The sequence below is a fragment of the Aedes aegypti genome, chromosome 2, assembly GCF_002204515.2.
Source record: "Aedes aegypti strain LVP_AGWG chromosome 2, AaegL5.0 Primary Assembly, whole genome shotgun sequence".
In the NCBI taxonomy this organism is placed as follows: domain Eukaryota; kingdom Metazoa; phylum Arthropoda; class Insecta; order Diptera; family Culicidae; genus Aedes; species Aedes aegypti.
The window spans coordinates 448,814,434-448,839,126 of record NC_035108.1 but is presented as its reverse complement, the minus strand read 5'-3'; the positions used below and the strand labels follow the sequence as shown (position 1 = coordinate 448,839,126).

At 36.7% G+C, this 24,693-nt stretch overlaps 2 protein-coding genes across 5 annotated transcripts in view; both read left to right on the top strand.

Moving 5' to 3' along the window:
* Positions 1 to 24,693, top strand: part of LOC5569804 — an 818,297-nt gene that overhangs the window by 252,770 nt on the left and 540,834 nt on the right. The window lies entirely within an intron of this gene.
* On the top strand, positions 2,002 to 3,638 carry LOC5569825 (odorant receptor Or2). Of its 2 annotated transcripts, XM_021848007.1 has the most exons (3): positions 2,003 to 2,873; positions 2,933 to 3,031; positions 3,098 to 3,638. In XM_021848007.1, exons 1-3 carry the CDS (start codon positions 2,025 to 2,027, stop codon positions 3,302 to 3,304), a joined length of 1,155 nt encoding a protein of 384 aa, XP_021703699.1. In that variant the 5' UTR covers positions 2,003 to 2,024; the 3' UTR covers positions 3,305 to 3,638. The 2 variants fall into 2 exon arrangements, with proteins under 2 accessions (XP_021703700.1, XP_021703699.1); XM_021848008.1 differs by lacking the exon at positions 2,933 to 3,031 and having other exon boundaries at positions 2,002 to 2,873.

The following is a 24,693-nucleotide window of genomic DNA, read 5'->3' as shown; positions in this document are numbered from 1 at the left end:
AGGTGCGTTACGGGGTAAGATCTACCAAATTGTACTCTTTCTGTATCTGTTCTTGTGAATACTTATAAGTTACGGTCGGAAGAGTATAAGAGAGTAACAAGCCACTAAGACCCACCCATTTGTCCTAGATGATGAGGAGGTCGAAGTGGAAAAATGGCTCAATCAGCATCTGAGGTTGGTTTCAACGCATGAGACAATTTCTTTCCAAGTTCAAGAGTTTATCTTTCGACATCTAGGAGGGAAACGATTCCGAAGCAGTGGAGTAGCAGACCTCTTAACTTCTAAAATAAGCTCTTTGTTTCAAAGAATTTAAATGTCTCATGCGATGAAACCTGTTCAACAGTTTCAAAAAACGACTTTGAACCTTATAAGTAGAAGCAATAATTTGATATGCTAGAGTACCGATGCATGGTCAAAATCAGTATCATTCAACCAGCTTAGTGGCCGAACCTGATTAAGGGGCGCGCTTTTGAGAGTTTAATGGTGACAAACTGTTTTCTCCAAAAGGTATAAATAGCGGTATCTTTTTCTAAAGAGGCTCTATGCAAAATGGTAAAAAATGATATTTGTATAAAAAATGACTACTTCATTATTTCTCAATAGTAATGGAGTAGAACGACATGCACTAAACAAAGGACACGGGTATACCACAAAAGATCAAAGAAAACTGGTCGCAGTGGTTCATCCCGAACAGAAACAAAAAAAAAAAAAATGGCATTCGGGGTAATAGGGTAGAATCCTTCTGCGTCCATAAGTCCTCTCGTGGTGTAGGGGTAACGTGCCCTATCCCTATCTAGTGAACAGGGATTCTTGAGTTTGATTCCCACCGAGAAGACGTGTAACTTTTTCGCAAACTTCACATCAATTTGTCCATTTAATTCAATTGCAAAATATGTGTAATGTTTATTTATTCCGTAGTTGTTAATGTCAATGTTGGTCAAACCATATGAGCGTATGTGGGCTGCTTTATAGAAGCAAGTGCAATACAATGATATATTTTAGAGATATTGCTTCATTTTTGAACAAAAAATTGGTTTTGAAATTCTGTAAAATAATGATGATCATTTATTCAATATATTATTGATAATTGATTTCCTCTTAAGGGTTTCCGGTAGAACGCAACAATCTTTGTTCTTTGTGATGTGTTCTTCTTCTTTCTGGCGTTACGTCCTCACTGGGACAGAGCCTGCTTCTCAGCTTAGTGTTCTTATGAGCACTTCCACAGTTATTAACTGAGAGCTTACTATGCCAATGACCATTTTTGCATGTGTATATCATGTGGCAGGTACGAAGATACTCGATGCCCTGGGAAGTCGAGAAAATTTCCAACGCGAATAGATCCTCGACCGGTGGGATTCGAACCCACGACCCTCAGCTTGGTCTTGCTGAATAGCTACGCTACGGCTATCTGGGCCCTAGATATCTTTATTCCGTTAATGGAATTAAAGATTTCGTCCCCTAATCCAAACTCATCAAATTCGGAAATACTGTCCACGATTGGTGGAATCCTTTGCTTCCTTACTTTGGAAACTTTGTCTCTAGCGTCGAACTGATAACTAATCTCGATGCAACATTATCCATTTTACCCTTAGAAGAAAGTAGATTCTAGAATAGAACTAATTAAGGATTTATCAGCCTTGTATCACAATTATATCGCCGATTTGTTTAATGTCCAATGGTTGATAGGGAAATGCTTTCACAGAATTTTCGGATCAATCGGCCCATGAATCTTCTACTATTTTAAGTAGCTCTGCTATGACTTCTATGCATATAAATAAACCAATAATTTGTGGTCTTCATTTTAATTGCAAACAGCATTCAAAATAGTAGACAGTGTGTAATTACGCATCAAACTTGCTGCAACCATCCCACAAACGGCAAAGCGTACAATTAGAAACTCAAATGACAATTTAACCACCGATCTGACCTCTCTTTAAATACTTAAACTGTTTGACACGTGTCATACGACCACATCAAGTTTAAAAACTCTTCGCCATCGCCAGCAACCTTTCAGAGTAGTGAAGATGTTCCTCAAGAAGACAACCGAACCGGAACCGCTCCAAGTGGCCTTCAGGATGATGTCCTTTGCCGGCTTGCATGAGCCCAACAGCATTTGGCGGTACTTTTTCGCCATCAGTTGGCTGGTCGGAAACAATATCCTTCCGAAGGCGCTTTTTGGTTCCGGTATGGAGGGATTCGATTCCGTCGCCCGAAACCTTGCTGAGTTGATCTTTTTCGGGGACGTGTGCATCGCTGTTGGGATATTCGTGACTCGCCGACGACCTTTCGTGCGGATGGTTCAACTTTTGAAGGAGATCTTCGAACGGTACAAATCTCGTGAGTGTGTCGACGAGATTCACCGGTTCAATCGTCGGATGGACAGATTTGCAAAAGGATACATCGCGTACATATCCCTACTGGTTGTATTGTTTCTCATCCCACCAATTTCCTGGACCCTGTACTTGGCGATTTTCGTATCATCAGATCAAAGAAGACATTACGTGCTGTTGGTTGAAGTGCAGTACTACTACTTGGATATTCGACAAAACATCGTCCACTACCTTATCTATTTCGCGTTCTGCAGTACGGCCACCATGTGTTCGGCTTACCAAACTTGCATGAAGGCAGCCATTTTCCTTACGTCTCTGCAGTACGGAGCCAAGTTGTTCGAATTGTTACACATGAGAATCAACAGCCTTGATATGGTGAAGGCCGGCAAAGAACGCCACGAAGAGCTACGACAGATCATCGAGTTGCACAAGATGACGCTGCGGTATACGGAGCTGTTGGAGGAAACGATCACATTCATTCTGATCAATCAGATCCTGAACTGTATGGCTATTTGGTGTCTAATGATGGTGTATCTCTCGTCGGTGAGTTGTCTTGGTGAGGAATGTTACTCTGAATCTAACAAAAATCCTTGAATTCGAAGAATTACGGACCGAATGCTCTCAACGTGATGGTCTTGTTTCTCGTGCTGATCGTTGAAATGGTCGTTTACTGTGTCAACGGGACGCGTCTGAGTGAAAATGTGGAGAGTGCAATCAAGAGGATTAACCATATGGTTCGTCGTTCACTGAAATCGTATTTCTTGCAGGCCCTCAAGGTGAGCGATGCCATCTACAACTACAAGTGGTACCAGGAGCCGGCAGCTATGCAGCGGGATCTTCGCTTCATGATACAACGCGCGCAGAAGCCCTGTGGAGTTACCGCGGCCAAGTTCTACTTTGTGAACATCGAGCGGTTGGGAATCGTGGTGCAGGCTTCGTACTCGTACTATTTGATACTGAAGAATCGATTTTGAACGAGATTTTGGACCAAATTCTATGACATATGCTATACTACCGCAAGATCGAGGAATTAATCTAAGCACTTTGATTGCACCCTAAGCTTTGCTAAGCATGGCTTTGCTTTGAAGCCGCGGATTCTAACCACTCGGCTGCTCAATTAAACGAAAAAAAAAAATGCAAATTGATTTCTCTGGATTCTAGATGGCTATAACATCTCGCAATTGTTTGATTGTAGTCATTTGATGAAGTTGCTATCATAATTCATAGGCAAATATTGCTCATGCATTAATTCGCAGTGCAATTTCAACGATGAGTGATCTTCAGGATATTTCTCGATTCAATACCCTGACGGCCCTACTTGTTTTTCCTCTTCTAGAAACCCTTCTACGGTTGATTTGGTCGAGCCGACTGGAATATATTTGGAACATATATCGAAAGTAATTTTAATGTTAACATGTATTTACAAACAAAACTTGATGTTGACAATGCTCGCAATCCTGCTATAAAATTATATGGCAGGATCTGCAAAAAGAGATAAAAAATTGATTTTCTCGATTAAGTAACAAAAATTTGAAATAAAAATCTCAATTGGACCCTGGCTCTAAGCCCTTTTGGAGATCATATAAAATTTTGAAAAAACCTTAGATGCCAATTCCTTTTTTTTTTGTTACTGAAAACGCACTTACACCTTCGTTATGATAACAACTATGATTTAAGAGTATCTCAAACTTTTATTAAAAATTGTCGCGAAACTTCACACAATACTGTTACCGAAATCTTGAACTGTTTAAATAAAACAATCTCTGGAACATTATTCAAGCTATCGAAGGCACATGCAAACACCAGCAAAATGTTCTGACTATTTTTGTTTGAAATTTCTAGTGTTCTGATCAATTCATCAAAAAGAATTGAAAATTTATTTCACTGGACTCGAAACGGATATCACATTATATGAATAAGGTCGGACGAAGGAATAGCTACACACTCCTAGGCATACTGGGATCATTTTGATGGAAATTTTAGCTTAGGCTGCTTGTTGATATCCAGTTCGCATCTCCCAGGTGAAACAATCTCTTGAACCTATTTCAAGCCACCAAAGGCACATGCAAACACCAACAAATTGTTTTGACTATTCTTGTTTGATTTTTTAAGTGTTCTGCTCAATTCATCAGAAAAAATTGCAAATTGTTTTCACAGGATTCTAGACAGCTATCACAGCTCACTATAGTTTGAATATGGTCAGAGAGGTGGTAGAACCGAAACGTTCTTTCTAGGTTACACAGATTAGAAAAAAATGAATTTTAAGGTTGGGTGTCATGCTATAGAGAACCTAAATTTCGGCAGGAGATGTAATTTTTCATCAATGAAAAATCTAAACACAATCCAAATAAAATGTCTCGAGGGATTCTTCGAATTCTAGTTTTCTTGAGAAATCTGCCATAAATTCAATACTAATTACGGTTTTAAATTTAAAAATTTTGAATTTTCTACTTTATTGATCCTGGTTACAGTCAATCTCCATAACTCGATATTGAAGTGACCGTCGTGTTAGGAAGGATTTAACACTATATCAAGTTAGGGAAAGTTGATTATCAAAGAAGGCGACTATTTACAGTGATTTGCATTTTTATTGAAGAGCTTTTAATTTTGAGATTTTAAGTCTATTTTTTTCAACATTATCCCCCATTTAACCCTTTAATACCCAACCCCGCGTTTAGACGGGGGAATTTTGTGTATTTTTTCTAAGCTCGGAAATCAAAATATTATTTTTGACTTAAACCTTGGGCCAAATACGCATATAAGGAAAACTTTATACGACTTTTGAAACATTTTTGTATTTTTGAAAAATGTTTGAAAACTTTATTATATTATAACTTACAAATGCCCTGGTCTAATTTAACATATAATAGGAACAACATTGTGTATTTTTCTGCAATCAACCTATCATAGGAAAAGAGCCTGGTGAAATTGAAATAATTTCAAATCGATTTTTCCGTTACGGAAAATAAAATATATTTCAGAAAAAAATAAGATATTTTATATTTTTAAAAGAATTGCAAAAACTAGTTTTTTATTGTCTAAAACCGGTACCCAGAGGCTTCAAGAAAAAGTGAAAAAGTATAGGGATTTTCAAAAAGCCAAAATTAGAAAAATAAAAAACCAAAATTTATAAATTTGCGAATAAAAATAAATCATTGTCCAAAACGTGTTCAGATCGATTTTAGATAGCAAAAAATGATTCTTAGTTCGAAATTAAAAATTTGGGTGTTAGAGGGTTAAACATATTTTCCCCAAAAGAACAAAAAAAAAACAATAATTTTTGGAACAAAAGAAAGCCAAGTTTAAAGGACCGAGAATAAGTCCAGAATGATGAAATTTCCAGTATTAAACGAATTATTTTGACTTAGTTTGTCAGTCTTTTCATCCCCTGAAAAACTAATACCAAGTCAAGCAAACAAAACTGATAAAACAAAGATATTTAGGTCTCCACAAAACTTTAGATCCTGTGAGAGCTTAACGTTTAAATACAAAATTTGGCTTGTAAACTTCAAAAGATAAAAAAGACAATATGCAGTTCCATTTAGCATGTATCATGATTCTGGAGAAGCTATAGACAGCTATCTAACTCCTTGACCCTGTACTCAAGTGGCATTGTAGTTTTGTTATAGTCTGTGTTGTAAGCAATCACGGTAGTCGACACGTTTGCGTTTACTTTCGCCTTCAGTATTCACAACAAAGGCGATCAAACGATCCCTCACCAATAAACACCGTTCCCGTGGTGATTGTGGAGATGAAGAGGTATTCTCGGTCTCTAGAAGCAACAATCATTACACCCTAAAATTCCTTCCCCATCCCAACCGACTGTAAGGACTTGGCCGGCGCCGTTATTGATCATTAATATTAGATCTGCTAAATTTGCACTTCGAGAGTAAGCGGAAACTCCCATCCCTTATTCATCTGGATCGTAGTGCAATTCTTACCAGTTCCGATCAATCACGGAGTAGCAACCATTGACATGTACAGTCAGTCTATGCTATGCTATGCAGTATTCACAACAAGAGTGATCAAACGAACGCTGGGAAAAAAAATGTCAATTGAATGTAGCTGACCATGATGGCGTCGCCAGAAAACGGTACAATTTTATTTATTTCTATCTTTTTTTTTTTGAGAAATAAGAGCTGCTTCCACTGTTTGTATGTCACATTCGACATAACTAGCAAGTTAAAACTATTCTTGTTGTTTATAATCAGAATTCATGAAAAAATTTAGATATATGAAAATGTCATCAAGTCAGATGACCTTCATTCTACAGTTTCTCGATATTTATTCTACCGCTCGTGCTGCACACTCACTCAATTGCACAGGATGATTTATTCTTCTATTATTCAAGCCTTCGCATTAAAAAGTTATGAAAATCTCAACTTTTCTTTTGGAAATCGTCACTGCACTGTTTGGAATGAGTCATGTCAAGAATTTGAGTCCAAACGGTAATTTATTTAAAAAGAGCTTTATTATTATGTGAATACATATTAGCAGGTTTCTTTACCCTTAAAGTTTCTTTCAATTATGTTTTTGTAGATACATTTGTTATTTTTTGTATTTTTTTTTTCAATTTGTTCCGGTGTAGCTAACAATGGTTTTCTAACAAACATTCCTTCCCTTCCCCGATGACTGTAAGGACGTGACCGGCGCTCTTATTGACTTTTAAAGTTTGAGCTCTCGATTTGTGCACATTGAGAGTGGTAAGCTTATCCCAAGCCCCATTCACTAAATCTCTGTGCAACTTCGATTACTCTGATCAATCACGGAGTAGCAACTACGAATTGTACAGTCATCTATGCTCATGCTCATGCTCAATTTGTTGCGGTGTAGCGTAACGTTCTTATTTTGGACCCTCTACGGATCTAATTTTGGGTTTCGGTCCAAATTAATAAATTGCACAGCATGTTCTTTGACACAGCTGATGCTGCTCGGGTCGAGTACGATCGGATCCGATCGGCTACGTGTTGCCAGAACACTTCAAAAATGTAGCTCAGTGGTCCTCAGCCTAACCGATTACACGGGCCATCTCAACGGTTTCAGAATAAGTCGCGGACCGCAAGATTTATAACGATTAATTTTAACAGTTTCCAATGGGATTGCAAAAAAAAAACACTATTTCTTTGAAAACGGACAATTCATTTCTGGGAACTTCATGATCAAAATAGAGGGGTTTGGAAGCAAAGATATAAGTGACAGAGATATAATGCCAAGTTTTTAATGAATTATGTTAGCTAATATAAAATAATTCATGACAAAAAAAACTCATCTTGAAATACGTTTTTAAAGCTAGGAACAGAGCTTTATTAGTACACTTTATTCAAATTCGATCAACATGTCACTTACAGTATTATGCAATGTATTGTCAAGTTTTTCGATTCTAATACAAAATCTACTATACAATTCTAATACAAGTCTGATTTAAAGGGTTCATCTATTTTTAAGGATGGATTTATATTAAATTTTAACATAACTTGATTTTTAACATATATTTGTAACTTTTTTTTCTTTTACGAATTAAAAGCAGTAACGATATATTTTTCGACAAATTTCAAAATTTACACAAAGAAAAACATTGATGAAATAGATTGATAGTATCTTCAGCAAAGTTGTACATTTAGATGAGATTAACAATTATGCTGAAGATACTTGTGTAGGTCTCTTATTTTTTGAAATAAATCGATTAAATTTTTTTCGCGAAATTCACTTCAATCGGATTGATAATATGTTTGAACTCTTGATTTTTTTATTTTTGATATTTGAAAATGTTGACACTTAAGTAATGTCCGAAATGCTGTGTAAATTTTATTTATATCGGACTGACTGACATTCATCCCACAAAAGTTAACCAGTTGTATGGAAGGTCGAAAAAGTTGCAAATGTATTGTCCAATATTGTACACCTCTTTGCATTTTGGCTCCTCAACCATTCAAAAAGCAATATTTCAAATAACATATTTTTCAAAGAATTACAGAAATAAGAGACATTTTTGAATTCAAAATTTAAAAAATATATCTTTGTGAAAATCACAGCGTTCTGCGGACACTTTGGTTCAACTTTATTCTAAACTAAAATTTGCCAAGCAGAGAGATTTTTAGAGATTTTAAGACTTTTTCCAGGCCCTTAGCCTTCGTTTTAAGATTCTAAAAAATTTCAGGGTTTTCAGAGACTTTGAACCTTTGAATGAGTCAAAGTCTATTTCATATTACTCCTTATGCCATGAAGATGGATAAATGCAGAAACATTTTACATGATTTCAATGACTGACTTTCCAAGAACAAAGTTGCTAGAGCAAAAGATTAAACAACAACATGAATAAAATTTATAACATGCGGGCCGCATCACATTAATATTCAAAATCCATTCGCGGGCCGCATAGAACCTTCTCGAGGGCCGCATGCGGCCCGCGGGCCGCAGTTTGGTGACCACTGATGTAGCTCAAATGTTGCCACCGTGCGGCGCTAGTGAGCATGATTTTTTTTTGCGAATATCTCAGGATCCCGACCACTTAGAAAGATGGCGTCTTCGGCAAAAGGATCCTTAGATAACCGCAAAACAAAAGTTTCATGCTCACTAGCTCCGCCTGGTGGCAAAATTTTGAATCTCATAACTTTTATAATGATAGTGCTTGAGCTACTGAACAACTTTGCCGAAGACGCCATCGTTCTAAGTGGTCAGGATCCTGAGCTATCCGGAAAACAAAAAATCTATGCTCACTAGCGCCGCCTGGTGGCAAAATCTCGAATCTCTTGGCTTTTATAATGATAGTCCTTGAGCTACTGAACAGCTTTGCCGAAGGCTTCATCTTTCTAAGTGGCCAGGATCCTGAGATATCCGCAAAACAAAAGTTTCATGCTCACTAGCGCCGCCTGGTGGCAAAATTTCGAATCTCATAACTTTCATAATGATAGTGCTTGAGCTACTGAACAATTTTGTCGAAGACGCCATCTCTCTAAGTGGTCAGGATCCTGAGCTATCCGAAAAACAAAAATTCTATGCTCACTAGCGTCGCCTGGTGGCAAAATCTCGAATCTCTTGGCTTTTATAATGATAGTGCTTGAGCTACGGAGCAACTTTGTCCAAGACGCCTTCTCTCTAAGTGGTCAGGATCCTGAGCTATCCGCAATACAAAAATTCTATGCTCACTAGCGCCGCCTGGTGGCAAAATTTCGAATCTAATAACTTTCATAATGATAGTGCTTGAGCTACTGAACAACTTTGTCGAAGGCGCCATCTTTCTAAGTGGCCAGGATCCTGAGATATCCACAAAACAAAAGTTTCATGCTCACTAGCGCTGCCTGGTGGCAAAATTTTGAACCTCAGTATTTATAATGATAGCGCTTGAGCTACTGAACAACTTTGTCGACGACGCCATCGTTCTAAGTGGCCAGGATCCTGAGCTATTCGCAAAACAAAAATTCTATGCTCACTAGCGCCGCCTGGTGGCAAAATCTCGAATCTCTTGGCTTTTATAATGATAGTCCTTGAGCTACTGAAAGCTTTGCCGAAGGTTTCATCTTTCTAAGTGGCCAGGATCCTGAGATATCCGCAAAACAAAAGTTTCATGCTCACTAGCGCCGCCTGGTGGCAAAATTTCGAATCTCATAACTTTCATAATGATAGTGCTTGAGCTACTGAACAACTTTGTCGAAGACGCCATCTTTCTAAGTGGTCAGGATCTTGAGATATCCTCAAAACATAATTTCTATGCTCACTAACGCCAGCTAGTGGCAGAATTCCGCAATTCAATGACCACCATATGTTAGCCCTTGAATTACTGAACAATTTTGCTGAACATCATGATCCTCTATTTTGAATACTTTTTAAGATAATGATCATTTATAAAAACGGTCGTTAATCTGAATTTCGGTCGTAAAAAAGTGGTCGGAAAAAGAACCGTCGGTAAAAAAAAGGTCGTTAAAAGAGGTTGGAGTGTAGTCTGATCTGGTATATTTCTGCAAAGTTTTTGACGGATGTCTGACCATTTTTTTTTGGAGAGTTACTTGTAAAATTAAAAAAGAATCCCGTTGCAAAAACTAGTTCCTAGCAAGCCCATCATCAATTCTTTTAAAATATTAGTAGCAGCTTGGAGAGATGATGCTTGATGAAAAAAAAAATGTTTGGCGGTGTCTTCTTGGATTTTTGATAAAATCGTTGGGCAAATAATTTAAATAAACCTTGTGAATTTTTTCATGTATCATTTGATTGGACTATGGAATTAAACGCATATTTTTTCGATAAAAACGACATGCGCTTTTTCCAGCCTCTAGTTTAGTCGATTTACTAAGTTTGAGCTTTTTATCCTATCAGAAAGTTAAGTTTTTGCTAAATTCAGCTCCCTTGCACCAGTAATTAATTGCCGTCGTGTTCCAGTGGTGAGAGCAGTATTTTAAATAAATGTATAAAAATGAGGATAAGTCCAAGAGATGATCTTTATGCTTCATTCGAAAGATTTCAGTTGCTGCTACAAGGACAAAAAGGTTAAACCTATCTTTTTTCTTGTTCATTATTCTTGTTTGTAATTTTCTCTTGAATTTTGCAAAAAAAAATATTGCAAATTCATCAATTATGTAACACGATTTGAATGCTCGGATAAAGAGATGAGGTTTATTAAAGTTATAAGGCGCCTCACGAACGTTTCGCAATTTGGAATCATCGTCGTCATACCATAACGCGAAATCCATCCAGGGCGAAAATAATAGAAATTGTGCGCAACTAAGTTATGACAAAGCTGCTGAATCACATCAAGATATCAACACGCTCAGCTTATTATTTTCTACGTCTCTTTTTGTTAGAGTAATTTGACGACGTCAAAGGCGGACTCCATTCATTTCAGCGCGCCGCACCGTTTTGCACATACAGGACTAGTAGCAGATTACCTAAACGAGACTTGGCCACTATTTTAATGAAAGCCTTTAAAATGAAAGGGCCTCAAAGTCTTGATTTTCACAAAAATGGGCTGTGAAGCTGCTAGTTCTTCGTTCTTCCTCAAGTCGTGCAAAATTCGGTCGACTGTAGTTTCTTGTTAATGTGGGATTGGCTTCCCAGTTTTGACGGAATTTATAACTGTTATCTTATTTTGCCCAACGTTTCGGTCCGTTTGGGACCCCCTACAAGGACACTATTGTTACAGCTCCATACTGGACAAAAGTATTGTAACAATTGAATCCCTGAAGAAGGTTTCAAACGAACCGAAACGTTGGACAAAACCCAACATCAATAAAACTCTAGAGGCTCCAGAAAAACCTTTATAGACTCTGACTCTCCACAGGTTTTTCAAGGATTTCTTCTAAGATTCTCCGGATTCTGAAATTCTTTTAGAATTTTCCCTTGGAATACTTTCAAGGACTTATTTTTTCGATCTTCTTTAAGGTGATGATGAATCGAAGCCAAATTTAAAATTTTTAAGGGCACAAATCAGGAAAACCGAAAATCCATTTAAGCCGAAAACTTGATCGTCTTAAGGGTTCCAGGTTTACTGAAGCATTCATACACTCGTCTATTCAACAGGTTTTTTCAAGAATTTCTTCTGAAATTTCCCGAGGAAAAGCCTTTGAAATTCTTTCAATGATTTCATGATTGGTTTTCTGTTTGGTCTCTTGTGAGCTCCGGTTTGGTTTTTTTTTCTATCTTCTATTTTCAGGTTCTTATTTTAGCACAATCAGTCGCTACCAGCCCTGCACATACACTCGAGATGGACCCAACACGGAACGTCCCATTGCGCAAAATCAGATCAAACAATTCAATGGAAGTGATTCGCTTTTATGAACACAACCAGTTTCTCCGCGGGAAGTTGCGCAACTTCACTCTCGATATTCTTCACTCCAGTCCAGAGGCAGAGGGCTAGGCGTAGCAATAATTCATTTTGTCGTCATAGGTCAGCATGACGGAGATGACAGGAAACCGGAAACCACCACCTAAGAGAGCAACAGCTAGTTTTTGACACAGGGGTAAAAGTCTTTCCACAGTCTCACAAACGATCGGTGATCGGAATGGACTTTTAATCGGGCGCCGAAATTAATTTAATAGGCCGCGAGCTCTACGACCCGCGGCGGGAAACAAAAAGGGCCTCTTTAACCGGTGTGGTTGATGTTGTCCAATTTGGGTGAGATTTAGGGGGGAATGATTAATGGAAAGTGCTCCCAAGCTGATTATGATTGAGCGTTGTCACAGTTGCTCCGCAGCTTTAAGGGGAGACCCTCTGTGAGGCCTCGAGGGCAGAGAAATTTGAATCCTACATGAAGTACAAGGGTGGTTGAGTCAGTTTTAGGAGATTATATAAACCAAAAGTTGTGGGCAACGCAAACTTATTGATTTGTTTAACATAATCCGTTAAAATATTAGACTGGATGTAGATTTATTATCAGGCGTGAAATGGGAATGTTCAACTAATTTTCCCATGCAGTGAAAGCTTATTTACTTTACATTGAGAAGTATTCTCATTCTTCTTCTTGGCATAACGTCTTCACTGGGACAAAGCCTGCTTCTCAGTTCAGTGTTCTGATGAGCACTTCCACAGTTATTAACTGATAGCTTTCTTTGCCAAAGGTGCATTCGATTCTCGTGTGGCACGTACGATGATACTCTATGCCCAGGGAAGTCAGGCAAATTTCCTTTACGAAAAGATCCTGGAACAACCGGGATTAGAACTCAGACACCTTCATCGAGGCTTTGCTTTGTAGCCGCAAACTCTAATCATTCGGCTAGGGAAGGCCCACCTTGAAAAATCGCATGCAAATCTCCTAGATATGTTTTTAACGTAGGTCTTGCTCTCTCTTTTATCGCGTTAAACATTCCAACGACCTCCAGCAAAACATCTGTTCTCGAGAGGAATGTGTGCACCTCCGACACCTTCGATTGCTCTGTTTTCCCCGGGAGCAACTTCTGTAAACAACGCTAATGGTCTTCTCGTCGTATGTTGCTTTGCCTTCACTTCGACGAAGTGCGCCTTCGTCATTCGCCTTTTTGTGGTTTTGCATATTAAGCGTTTCTCTGCTGCCCCGGTAAATTCACTTTTGCCCCGTTATTTCATTCTTTGCTTATGTTTTAGCGTGTTGGAGTTGCACAAGAACCAGTTCTGACTCTTCTTGCTACTGAAACTGCTCTTCTTGTTTCGATCGGGTCTGTATTATTTTTTTGCGCAAATTTTGCCGGTTTCTGTCGGTAGCTGCAAGAAATAGGAAGCAAATTTGGCCCGATTCTCTCCTTCGCAGACACACTCTCAGTGAAGCGATCGATTTTTTTTTATGTGTTTTTGGGAGCCGACATCGTACTTGGGTACCGATCGAATTTCCAATTTCCGAAGCACCCTAATAAGAAGAAGCAACAGATCGTCAGGGACGGCGAAGAATTGCCGTTTCATGTCTGTGGTGAGTTCTAAAGCTCAGTCTCAGTCGATTTGGGAGGAGTTTGCCCCGGAATAACCGATCGATCGCGATCGGCGGAAAAAACGAAACGTTCAGTTTTGTCGCGTACCGTTAGCTGGGACAACATAGATTAGTTTTTTTTTTTGATATTTAGAATCATTTCCAAATTTTATTTTGAATCCCCTGCAGAACTTTCTTCGTAGTATTACAACAGCAAGTCCATTTTGGTACAGCATACAACATGGCTGGCTTGAAAATTTGTTCGAGGATCAAAAGCTTGTTCTCAAGACGAAGTTTTGATTTAATGTTTCTAAGACATTTTATATATTTGTTACATTTGGCTTGAATGCCCTCAATGTGATTTCGGAAAGTTGAATATTTATCTAGCATGAGCCCTGAACACTTAACTTCGGCAGTGCTTCGGAGAGCCCAAACAAGACGATTCGTTTTCGGGACGCTGAGAAGTTCTACGGTTTGCGTTGTGTGAGTGCGAAAAGATATCCGTGTTAAGTCGAGGATGGATTACCAACTGGTGAGCTCGTTTCATGCTTATAACGACACATTTTCTCATGACAGCGTTAATTTTATGTAATATTCAAACAAACTTTGTATGGTTCGTCACTGCAAGTGTCGGCATTATGCCTGTTTTATATAATTCCAATTAACATATATTTTCTCTCTTTAACATTACTAAAAACATCTTTTGAATGGTTCGACATTATGGATGTTGACGTATATTTTAAAACTCCTATCAAAAACTTTTCATCTCGAGACAAAAATGTACAGCGTTATTTTTCTGTAATTTTCAAACAAACTATGTTCAAACAAACATATATTTTTCTCTTTTCGCTATTAATAAAAACATCTTTTGAATGGTTCGGCATTATGGATGCTGACGTATTTTTTTTTTAAATCTTCTACCAAAAACTTCTCGAGACAAAATGCAAAACTAGCTTTAAATTGTATTTTTCCTCCTTATCCATGGATCGCATCACTGACCATTGGTGACTCCCAGATCTTTTCCTCCCTCACTAATAAATACCCTTCCCGTAGTGATTGTGGAGATGCAGAGGTATTCTCGGTCTCTAGAAGCAACAATCATTACATCCTAACATTCCTTCTCCATCCCAACTGACTGTAAGGACTTGGCCGGCGCCGTTATTGATCAATAATATTAGAGCTGCTAAAATTGTACTTCGAGAATAAGCGGACACTCCCATCCCATATTCATTTGGATCGTAGTGCAATTCTTACCAGTTCCGATCAATCTCGGAGTAGCAACCATTGACATGTACAGTCAGTCTATGCTATGCTATGCTATGCTATGCATGAGCCCTGAACACTTAACTTCATCTGACCAATTTATTGGAATCCCGCTCATCGTGACAACATGTCTACTTGAAGTTTTAAAATAAAGAGCTTTTGGTTTATGTGGGAATATTGTATGTTGAGTTTTGGAAGCATTAAGAGAAATTTTTGCAAGTATGAAGAAAAAATATACAAACTTTTTTGTAATCTATAGACGACACGAGGCTTCGTTCTTTGGCGGAGAGGCCTGTGTGTCATCCGCAAACAAAGATTTTCGTCATCTCTTAGGTAACTCAGGTAAGTCAGATGTAAAAATATTGGTCCCAAAATGCTGTCTTGAGGAACACCAGCTCTTACAGCTCTTTAAGGCTTGGAGTTCTGATAATTAACCTGAAGTGTGCGATTTGACAGATAACTTTGGATTATTCTAACAATGTATGTTGGAAAATTAAAGTTTTTTTTTTGCAAATTTTACAATCAAGGCTGGGTCACTATTCTAATGCAAGTCTCAATTTTTGATGGAAGGTCTTGCAGTGATCGATATCTCGTCATCGATTTTCCCTTCGTGTACGTATACGTATAAGTTTACGAAATATATTGATTATAGAACATTTTACTATGCAGGATGCCAAAACACGATAAGTACTTTTTACTAAATCAAAAAGAAAAGTCGAAGACATTTACCCGACCAAGCAATCAGCTTAAGAGAAAATTGATGGACTTCTATTTCACTGTAGTTACGCCCTCATGATGTTGCTCGCGAGAAAGGGCCCCAAAGTAACTTTCTTACTTTCAATTCTGCTTAAAGTTAATCCGAACTCCAAAGATATCTTCCGAGTATCTTACGATAGCTTCAGGAATTCATCGAGTGTTTTTTTTTTCAAAGATTAATGCAGGGATCCATTCAGAAAATTCTTCCTGAGTAGTCTATTCCAATTCTCGCAGAAATTCTTCCAAAAATTTATTCAGTGATTTTTCAAGAGATTCCTAGATGAATCTTCAATAATTTCCTCTATGAATTCTGAAAAAAAATTCTTCAAAGTATGCTTACAGGATTTTGTTTAGATCCTAAGACTCTTCTAGGTTTTCCTCCAGCTATTTTTCCACTAATCCTTCAATCGAATTCTCCAGTTTTTACTGTAGAAGATTATATAACAGAATTTGTTCCCGAGAAACCCACAAAGGTTTATTCCAGCTGTTTTGAAAGTTCAAGTTTTTGTTATAAGGTTTTGAAATTTTTGACAATTAATTAACTGTGCAATCAAGGTTTTGTGTTTAAGAAATTCTGAAAGAATTTCTCCGCATGCTCACGTGGACTCCTCCCAGAGTTCATCCACGATTACTCACAGAAATCCAAAATTCCTTGAGTGGTTATTCGAAGAAATGCTTCTTTTACTACAAATTTCTCCAGCATTTCATCCAATTTATCACTATAGCGATATTTCCAATAATTTCTCTGATCATTTCTACATCAATTTCTTTAGGGATTCTGTTCAATGTTTTTCTAAAAATTTATTCCTTTTTTTATATAAATTCCTCCTGCGGAATATTATCTCGAGATCCGATTTATTTTTTTTTTCAATTATCTTAGCAATTTACTTTGGACATCTTCTAAAACTTCAGGAAGAGTTCAGTAGTTCTTTCAGTGATCCTTGTTTATTAAGTTTTATCAGAGGTTACTTCAGGATTTTCATTAGAAATACCCGACGGATTTTATTTTTCACGAATTTCTCATATATTTTTTTTAATTTCCTTGACATCTCTCTGAGAGAATGCCTGGAAAAAGTCTTTGAAAACTTTCTTGACAAAAACTCACAGAATTTCGGAAGAAATCTCAGAAGGAAGCTCTGGGGTAGTTTCTGATGGCATACTAAGAGAACTCCTTAGTTAAAATCGTAGAAGATAATCCCTGTAGGCATTTCTGGAAAAGTTATTGTTTGAAGAATATTCTAACCGAAAGTCAAGGATGTTTTAGATAAATAGATGGAAGAATCGCTGGATAAAATCATGGAGGACATGAGAAATTCTTGACAAAATTTGGCTAAATTTCTGAAGATCTCCTTAGACATTTCTGTGATTATTCTTGGGAAAATCTAGGTTGCATTCTTAAAGTATCCAAACCAAAACTCTTTGAGGAATTCCTTAGAAAGATTATTGAAAAAATCCATGGGAAATGATCACTAAATAAACCTTCTATGAAAACTTCGGAGTATGTGTGAGTCTTTGGGCAAAAACCTGGAATAATTTCTGGTAAAATTCCTAAGGAAATCATAAAAAAAACACCTGCAGTAATGTGATTAGTAATACTTATCGAAATGTCACGAGAAATTCATAAATGAAAACTGTCTTAGATCTTAGATAAATGTTTGCTCTGCTGCTATTAGGTTTCGTTTGGTCTTTTTTTAGGCAAGGGGCTTCTAATATTGCTGTGTGCGTTTGAAATGCGAATATCAAATGCGGGAACACCAAACGCGGTAAGATTTTTCACAAGGAATGCGGTGTCAAAGATTGATATTTCTTGCTAGGGCGGCGGTGATTTGTATAATCGTTGCTAGGTGTCCTTTGATTGTTTTGTGTTACCGCATTTGGAGGACGTTTAGCCAGGATTTGCATCTCAAATGCAAACAGCAATATATGAGCTTTCAAGGCTTTTAGTCGCTACCAGCCGTGGTACGACAAAAATCATAAATCTTTATTTCAGAGTTTGAAAAAATACTGTCTTATCCTACTAGCTACATGAATTCCTCGAGGAATCCCTACGCCAATTTTTCTTTCTATTTTTTTGCAGTGATTTTTTTTATGTATTCATCCACAGCTTTTTCCAGGAATTGCACCAGGAATTATTTCAAAACTCCTCCAAGAGCTTATCAATGAGTTCAACCGTTTTTTTTTTGATGAAAAGCCTTTACAAAATTTTTAAGCTATTTGTCCAAGCATTCAAGGGATAACTCTTGTACTTTTTCCAAACGTATCATAACATAACATATCAAACATAAGAGGTCATTTAAGTTTTCACTCCAACGAATTTTTTTCAAAAAAAAAAAAATGTTCTAGAAAATCGTACTTTCGATTGATTATATTTTCAATTATTTCAGCACTTTATCTAAAAATTTCATTTCATTTACTTGTAGCTATTCCTCTAAACAGCTCGAAGATAAATTATAAAAATATCACCAAACTTCCGCTTTGGTATTTTTTTGTATCTGCCTGATCTCTTTTTGGTTCCTGTTTGGTCTCTTATTGGCCTTCTTTTGAAAGTTACTATATTTTAAACACTCAGTCGCTACCACCCTTGATATATTTTTTCAATCTCGTACCTAATTGAATTAGTGACACCCAAAAACGAACATGGAGGCTAAACTCTTACAACTCATTGTTTTAAAACTGAAAACATCTTGAACCAGAGAATGCGTTTAAAAGTATGCAATAGGGTCCAAACATTTTTGATGAATCTTGTTTTAATTGAATAACACGTTATAATGCCACTTCCCCTTTGAAAATTTTTTTCGCTCAAATAACGTGTGTTTCTTTGGAGATTTACTTAAGAGATAATCAACGGAGGAATTCCCAATGATACCTCAAATCTTTGAGGAATTCCGTAAGGAATAATCTCTTGATTGATTCCTGAAGAAATCTTTGGACTAATATCTGGATCTTTGGGCAAATACCTGAATTAATATCTGATGAAATTTCTAGAAACAATCATGAAAAAAAAAATGCATACAGTAATACGAGCTCTTATATATGTTCCAAAAAAGTCTTAGAAATATTCCTAGAGAAATGTTTGGTCTGATTATATGAGAAATCAAACCCGAATCCTGTTTGGTTTTGTTTCTTTTCAGTCTCATTTTGGTCTATTTTTTCAGGCAAGAGGTCTCTAAAGTTCATATATATAAGGCACATAGTCGCTACCAGCCCTGTCCAATAAATAACTCCTGTTCTTTTTTCCAAACACATTCCGAGTAATTTCTCAAGAAAAATCTTCGTGAATCCTTTAAAAGTTCATTTATGCTTCCACATCAGCGAAACAAATTTTCTCGGGGTACTGACCAATATTATTCAATAAAATCCTCTAACACATCCTGCTTGCGATGGATTATTTTCGCAATAATAATTATCTTGGCAATTTATCTAAGAAATTCACCTAGACTTCCTCAAGAGACCAAAAGTGCTCTCAGGCATCCTTGTTGGAGTTCATCAGGAATTACTACTACATTTTTATCATAGATTACTTTTAGGTTTTCCTTTTGCAAAAAGCTACCAGATTTTTTTTTTAGCAATTTCTCCTATAATATCGAAAAAAAAACCTCTGACAATTCCTTGGAGACATCAGTGGAAGATTATCTGGATAAATTATTTTATGACTTCTCTGGTAAATTTTCAAAATAAGTTCGGGAGGAACTGCTAAAGGAATCTCTGGAGTAACTTTTAAAGTCATGCCTAGAAAATCCTTGTTGAAATCTAAAAGAAATCCTAAATTCCCACTCGCGCTCTATTTCGATTATAACTGTGCAATATTATGCTTTTGGGAAGTTTTTCACTATAGGTCGAACTATAATGTCCTGGGCTAGCGTTTCAGACAAAAAATGCAATAGATAATCTTTTCTGTGGCACAGTTATGTTTAAAGCGAGAGTAAACAAAGTGATCCTCTCAATGTTAGATAGGTCCTTGTGGAATGTTACGTGAGAATTCCTGGAATATTATTATGAAATTTCTGAAATGATCCTTTAAAAAAAAACTCCATGTTGATCTCTTTAAGGTATCTGCAATAAATTTAACAAATTGGAAGTCGGTATAAGAAACACCCAATGAACTCCTGAAAAAAAAAACCCCGCAATAATATCTGAAGTTTGGGCAGATACCTAATTCAATATCAAATGATATTTCTGGAGAAAATCGTCTTAATGTCAATAGGAATAAAAAAAAAACAATAAAATATTGTTGAAGAAATGTCTGAGGGAATTATCACTGGGGAAGTTCTAATGAAAACTCCTAGTCCTGGTTCCTGTTTGATTTCTTTTTTTTTTATTTATTCTGAATAAATCACTTTTTGGTACATGCATGGCCTCTTTTGATTTCTATTTGGTCTCTCATTGGTCTTATTTTCAGGCATGAGGTCCCTAAAGTTACTACATTTTAAACACTCAGTCGCTACCACCCTTGGTAATTTTAAAAAAACTCCGTAACTAATTAAATTCGCGACCTCTTCAACTGAATATGGATGCCGAATTCTTGCAACCCAACGCCAACGCCTAAAATCTTGTTTTCATTAAATAACACGCTAGAGCGTGTTCTTTATACTGCTTTGGCAAATTGTCCCAACCAAATAACGGCTATATCACACACTAAGAAAAAACTAATGTTACATATGAGGTAAATTTCATGGTAAGCAAAATTTTCTATGTAAAAGATAAAATGTCGTAAATTTGATACTATTTTATCTTAAAAATACGTCATTTTGTAAAATTACGTTTAATTGAAATTGTTTGTGATCCGAACAATATCCAGTTCAATGTGACGGAAAATCACATTTAAATTTACGTCATATTACTTGCATATTTAAACGTCAATAGGGTCCTAAAGCCCTGTCTCAATTTTAGTGCCAATCGCTTAAATTTAGGCCAAAAACACATGTTTACTCAATTTTTTAATGTTTTTAATGAAAAAAAAAACATTTTTTTAAGTTTTTATAGATTTTGTCACCAAAAGGTTTAAACTCATATTTTGGGTGTATTTTGTTTTCCGTGTACTTCCGAAATGTCACATAGGTACAACCCCAGTGTTAAAACTAAAACCTGTGGTATTTTTGTCGACTAAGCGAACGTCAAACATGATCTCAAGTGTCAAGGTTCATTTATGGATCCAATTTTTAAATTTTAAGTTTTAATATGATATATCCGTTATTTGAGCGGGAAAAATTGCTAAAGTAACACGCTCATTCGTGTTAATAAATGAAAACAAGATTTCATTTAACATTTTAGGACCCTTTAAAAAATGGGTCCGAATTTGAAACTTGATACTTATGATCATGTTTGACATTCACTTAGTCGATAAAACCGCCACAGGGACTTCACATTTTAACACTGGGCTGATTCCAATCTGACATTTTGTACGGGACGCGGAAAACAAAATTTACATTAAAATTTGACTTTAAACCAAGGGGCAAACAATATTTTTTTTGGACCTAAGCCTACAAAAACATTGATAAATTGAGTAAACATGTGCTTCTAGCCTAACTATAAGCGTTCGTTACTAAAATTGGGACCCTATTGTCGAAGAATTTTTTTTATTCTTTGGAGCAGGCATTGCAGAATTCTCTCTCATTTGATTTTGAAGCACTATCAAAGCAAGCGAAGAAATGCATCACATCTTTATCGATCCAAGATCGGCAATGTTTCCCAAGTTGTAACAAGCTTGATAAATAACGGAAGCATGCAAGAACTAAAAATAGAGAGCGATGGTAAAACCCTTTCTCAGTTTTTTTTTACTGACATGATAAACAATCCTCGAACATACGAATACTGTTCCCCAGGTTTGGAACTTGTTTAGATGAGTTTTATCATGCACTATTATCCCCCCGATCTAACCAGAGTTGTAGCAGAAGATGACAAACAGACATGTGGATCATGATTGCTGCAGAGGGGGATACGTGAGAGATACTCTCAATTTTCTCAGCCTTCAATCCGTGCTTTAGAACAAGGTTACTGATACTCGCCTCGTACGACTCGAAATCGCTTGCCGCTTATGAACGCGTTCGGAATAACGAGAGCAAAGCATTATTCCCGAATGAATGAACCGATAGCATCGTCGGGAGGCTTGTGAGAGCCTTCTGCGGGGAGAGTGTTTGCGCGTTTTGCCACTCAATCTGGCTCGATTCTAACAACTCTTCGGGGAATGTTGCGATCGGGGAAGAGTGCAAGCAGCAATGATGGCTCATTGCGAGTTTTGGCTAACGCTCGCTGCGAGTCGTTGGGGACCGGCTCGTAAGAGTTTGGAAAGAAAAATTGTTGCCGTGGAATGAAGGATGTGTAACAAATTGATCAAACCATATAGCGTTGCTGGTGCGAATGCTGGTTTGTGAATAAACGTGGGGGATTACGCCTAGTCGGATTTGGTGTCTTCACCGCAGTTGTTCAACATGAGATGACAATTAAGTACGGTGAGGAAACCAAACCGATCCGATTCTGCAATTTTATCAACTTCGCACGCTACGTCTTTACCGTTAAATTATAAAAAAAAAACGAACGAACATCGGGTTTTTTTTCGCTAGAGCACAGTGTTTAAGATGTATTTTTATAATCGGAAAGTTTTAAAATATTCCAACGGTGAAATTTTGTTTTTTTTTTTACTTTTTAGCGATCTTTCATACTGATAAAGGTTGAATAAAACAACCGAAACCGTCGGATGTAAAGGCAAACTTGTTTTCGCCGTTATTCAAGACTGCTAAGGCCGAAAAATATCCTCAGATAGCTAAATTGTCCAGTCGAAAAACTACAATTTCATACTAAAACCCATGGAAATCCCGTTTTTAGACAGATTTCAGCCCATACAACATTAATGGAAAAAAAAATTGTTGGGAATCAAATGGAGGGTCCATAACACGAAACGTCAAACCCCTCTCGGGGTTCATGATAGGCATTCGGACAACAGTTTTTCAAATGCATATTTCGCTGGAAAAGTATAAAGTAAAAATATTGAACTTGTTGTTAAACTCCACAAAACGTATATGCGTCTGATATCATTCCAGAAAAGCGTCGAGAATGAATTTCAGCTACTAAGGCGTCCATTAGTAGCATTGAAACCCTATTATATGCGTTAAAAATGGTATTTCCTTGATTATTATAATATTATAATTATTATATTTATTATTCATTTTACAATATACCCTCACTCATAGTTTGATCATTTTACACTTAGGATAAACAGTAGCGCAGCCAGGATTTTATTGCAAGCCGTTTTATTTAAAGATTGAAAAGTACAGCAAGTTTTGAGGATTACACGGGTAGAAATCAGAATCCAAAAACAAGATTATGACTCATGATATCATGATTCCAGCGTGTTTTCGTCTTATGAAAATACATCATGATTTGGACTCATGATATCATGAGTCAGATTGCCGTAACGCAACACACGCGTTAGGTTTTTGTAGCTGATTGCTCGGAATCATGATTCAAATGCCAAAAATGCTGAGTCGCGCATCGCAATTATTGTGAATTGAGTCAAGAACCTTCTGATTGCGAGCCACGTACTCTAACACTCAACCACTTCGTCATCTTGAAAGTAGAGTGATCGATACGAATGAAATGAAGCAAAGTGCGCCGCTTAGTGTTTTCATACTGGATGTTACGCTTATGAGGAATCATGATTATGACTCCAGGAACCATGATTTGTGATCCTGATATTATGACCTAACCAATTTATGAATTTCATGATTTGTAAATCATGGTGTGGGGATCAGATTTTTGTCCGTGTACATCTCGCTTCACATTAAGTCGTTCGGCATACGACCGTTTGGCATAAGCTAGTTTGGCATAATGGTCGTTTTCCATAATGAGTTATTAAATCACCTCCAGATCAAAACAAAATATTTTACTTATTTAAAAATTATTTGGTCGGTGTTCAGACAGACTGGACCGGAGTTTGTTTTAATGTTTCAGGAAAACGTACCCCAGGCAAGTGAAATATCTAAATATTGTCATCATTTGCAGTGATAATGGAACTTAATTATTTGATGACAAATATTTATCGAAAGAACGTCGTAAAAATCAGAACTGATGAAGTCCTGAACGTATTTTTAGAAGGCCAAAATATCATCTAGTCGGGTTTGTCTGAACACCGACCATTTCTGCTGCAATTTTAATAATTAACACACTTTTTCAATGCGTTTTATTGCACCCAGTGTTACGCATACATTTCTGAAGAGATTTCAATCGATGTGTATTTTTAGAGATTTGTCGAGCACAATATACTGGACAGGTAAATTAGTTAGACTTTTTAGAATTCAGATTTGGGATAATTCAGATTAAAACCTTAACAGCTTCCATAACTATAATTACGAGGACAGTTTACAAGTAGAAAAATAGTTTACCTAAATGTTGAGTCTAGTTTACCCCAAATTAAGTATATCGATGATACTTTCAACCCAAAATCTCTCAGTATTCTCTTTCTTCCATACGTATGTTGTAAAATAGAGAGAGCCGCATCTACCCAATGGAAATACTTTGGCCCAATAAGCCAAATTTGAGTAAAACAAACTGTTCTCAAACTTGGATTGTAAAAACTCAATTTTGCAATTTTTAACACAAAATTGAGTATATTTTTCTAATGGAATTAAAGGCAAACTACCTAGTGGGGATCTTGGAAAGTTACTACAATTTTTAATTAAATTTATGGAAGGGATTATTAGAGTATGTTTAAGAGAAAAAAAAACACTAATTTAACTTTGACACACTAGTTTTTTTTTTCTATTGGAAAGTTAGCCATAACTGAGTAATTGGGCTCAACTACGGAATTGCGTTGAAACAACCCAAAAATGAGTTGAATCCCGTCCCCTTGTACTTTGCTACAACAGCGCTGCTTAAAAGAATAGTTGATTTTTGAAAGAAATGTGATCTATGGTCAAATAATGAAAAACTTATTGCAATATTTTCCTAATTTTCGGTAATCGCGATACATACTAAATAATCCA

Excerpts from the sequence above, each read along its gene's own strand:
- LOC5569825 (XM_021848007.1), top strand. The coding sequence starts at position 2,025 with ATGTTCCTCAAGAAGACAACCGAACCGGAACCGCTCCAAGTGGCCTTC. Across the intron at positions 2,874-2,932 it reads TGATGGTGTATCTCTCGTCG|AATTACGGACCGAATGCTCT; the intron begins GTGAGTTGTCTT and ends TTGAATTCGAAG. Across the intron at positions 3,032-3,097 it reads GGACGCGTCTGAGTGAAAAT|GCCCTCAAGGTGAGCGATGC; the intron begins GTGGAGAGTGCA and ends TATTTCTTGCAG.